Genomic DNA, 1,405 nt, shown 5'->3' on the forward strand with positions numbered 1-1,405 from the left:
TTAATCTGACACATTAAATCCAATAAAACTTTGAAGTTTCTTGCTTGTAACGTGACAAAATGAGGAAAGGTTCAAGGTTTATAATGATATTTGCAAGGTACTGAAAGCATCATTTCGATTTGTGGGAATGAATCATTGCAATTATGCTTAAAGAAAGGATGTGGCCAAAAATAGATGAGAATCTCTCTCGTCTCAGTTGGTTATTTGGAGAAAGGCTTTGCTGTGAAGTCATGAGGCAGTAACAGTAAAACTGTATTGATTTAAATAGGAGGGAAGCTAATGGTTGCCCTCAAGAAACAGTTTAATAGCATTGCTTGAGTCACTTTGATTCCATCCCACTGAAACACTTTGATGTTTTCAAGGTTGTGATGTGACTCAAAGCATGAGGTGGGGTGAACTTTTCCTATAACACTGCTGACTTTGACATCTTTCTCTCTCTGATATTTAAAATCTGAGAGTTGTTTTTTTTTCCTCGTTTAAGCTTTATGATCCAGAAGCTCGATAGCTTTGATGTGGTGTAGTGTCTCATTCTATATGTCACTTTTCTTTTAAGATCAAATCAAATTATTATTTTATTGACATATTTTCTGTTTTGGCAATTTTATTTTTTTGCAGTGCATTCATTTTCATTTGTTTTTTTCTTTGCTTTAAATCCGTCAGAGCCGCCACAGTTTATTAAAGAACCAGAGAAACACATCACAGCTGAGATGGAGAAGGTGGTGGACATTCCCTGTCAGGCGAGGGGTGAGTATGGCTTTGATTTTATAAGACAAACTCTGCCAGGGTGTTATTAACAGGGACTGAATTTAAATGAAGCCGTCATGAAAGAGCAGCCATAACCCGCTGTCTGTAATCCAATTGACTCTCTGCAGGAGTTCCCCAGCCAGAAATTGTCTGGTACAAAGATGCCCTTCCCATTGATCCGGTGAAGACGCCCAGGTACAGGGTGCTGGTGGGGGGGAGCCTTCAGGTCAACGGCCTGCTGCCCGATGACACCGGCATGTTTCAGTGCTTTGCCAGAAACGCAGCTGGAGAAGTTCAGACCAACACCTACCTGGCTGTAACCAGTGAGTGCCACCCCCACCCCAGGAGCTTTCCCTGAAATCATTTCCAGGAATTTCTTCTCTTGAAGATGTAGAAAGCTATTTGTTCATCTCATTTTTCTTTTTGTTCTTCTCTTGCATAGAATTTAAATCCTAGCGTAGCTCACTTAAGCCCCTTTGTCGGATTCAGAGATGATGAGATGTAATTATGTTGGAAAATGAAAATGTAGTCTAATCTTAAAATGAAGATGGAGGAGGGACATTTTAATGCTTAATATGCGTTCCTGCTATTTTCTGTAAATGTATAACAGCTTTAATCCATCCATAGCTTCAAGAATTTGTGTAAAATGTGACGTAATCCT

The 1,405-nt window shown here is 39.5% G+C and overlaps 1 protein-coding gene across 1 annotated transcript in view; it reads left to right on the forward strand.

The window, feature by feature from the left end:
• LOC107082320 (protein sidekick-2-like) overlaps positions 1-1,405 on the forward strand; it is a 624,909-nt gene that overhangs the window by 486,141 nt on the left and 137,363 nt on the right. Inside the window, exons 8-9 of the mRNA XM_015370939.1 lie at positions 661-744; positions 873-1,067. Of these exons, the coding sequence (XP_015226425.1) occupies positions 661-744; positions 873-1,067 (279 nt within the window). The remainder of the gene's footprint in view (positions 1-660; positions 745-872; positions 1,068-1,405) is intronic.

The sequence above is a fragment of the Cyprinodon variegatus genome, unplaced genomic scaffold, assembly GCF_000732505.1.
Source record: "Cyprinodon variegatus isolate N-32 unplaced genomic scaffold, C_variegatus-1.0 Scaffold50, whole genome shotgun sequence".
In the NCBI taxonomy this organism is placed as follows: Eukaryota; Metazoa; Chordata; class Actinopteri; order Cyprinodontiformes; family Cyprinodontidae; genus Cyprinodon; species Cyprinodon variegatus.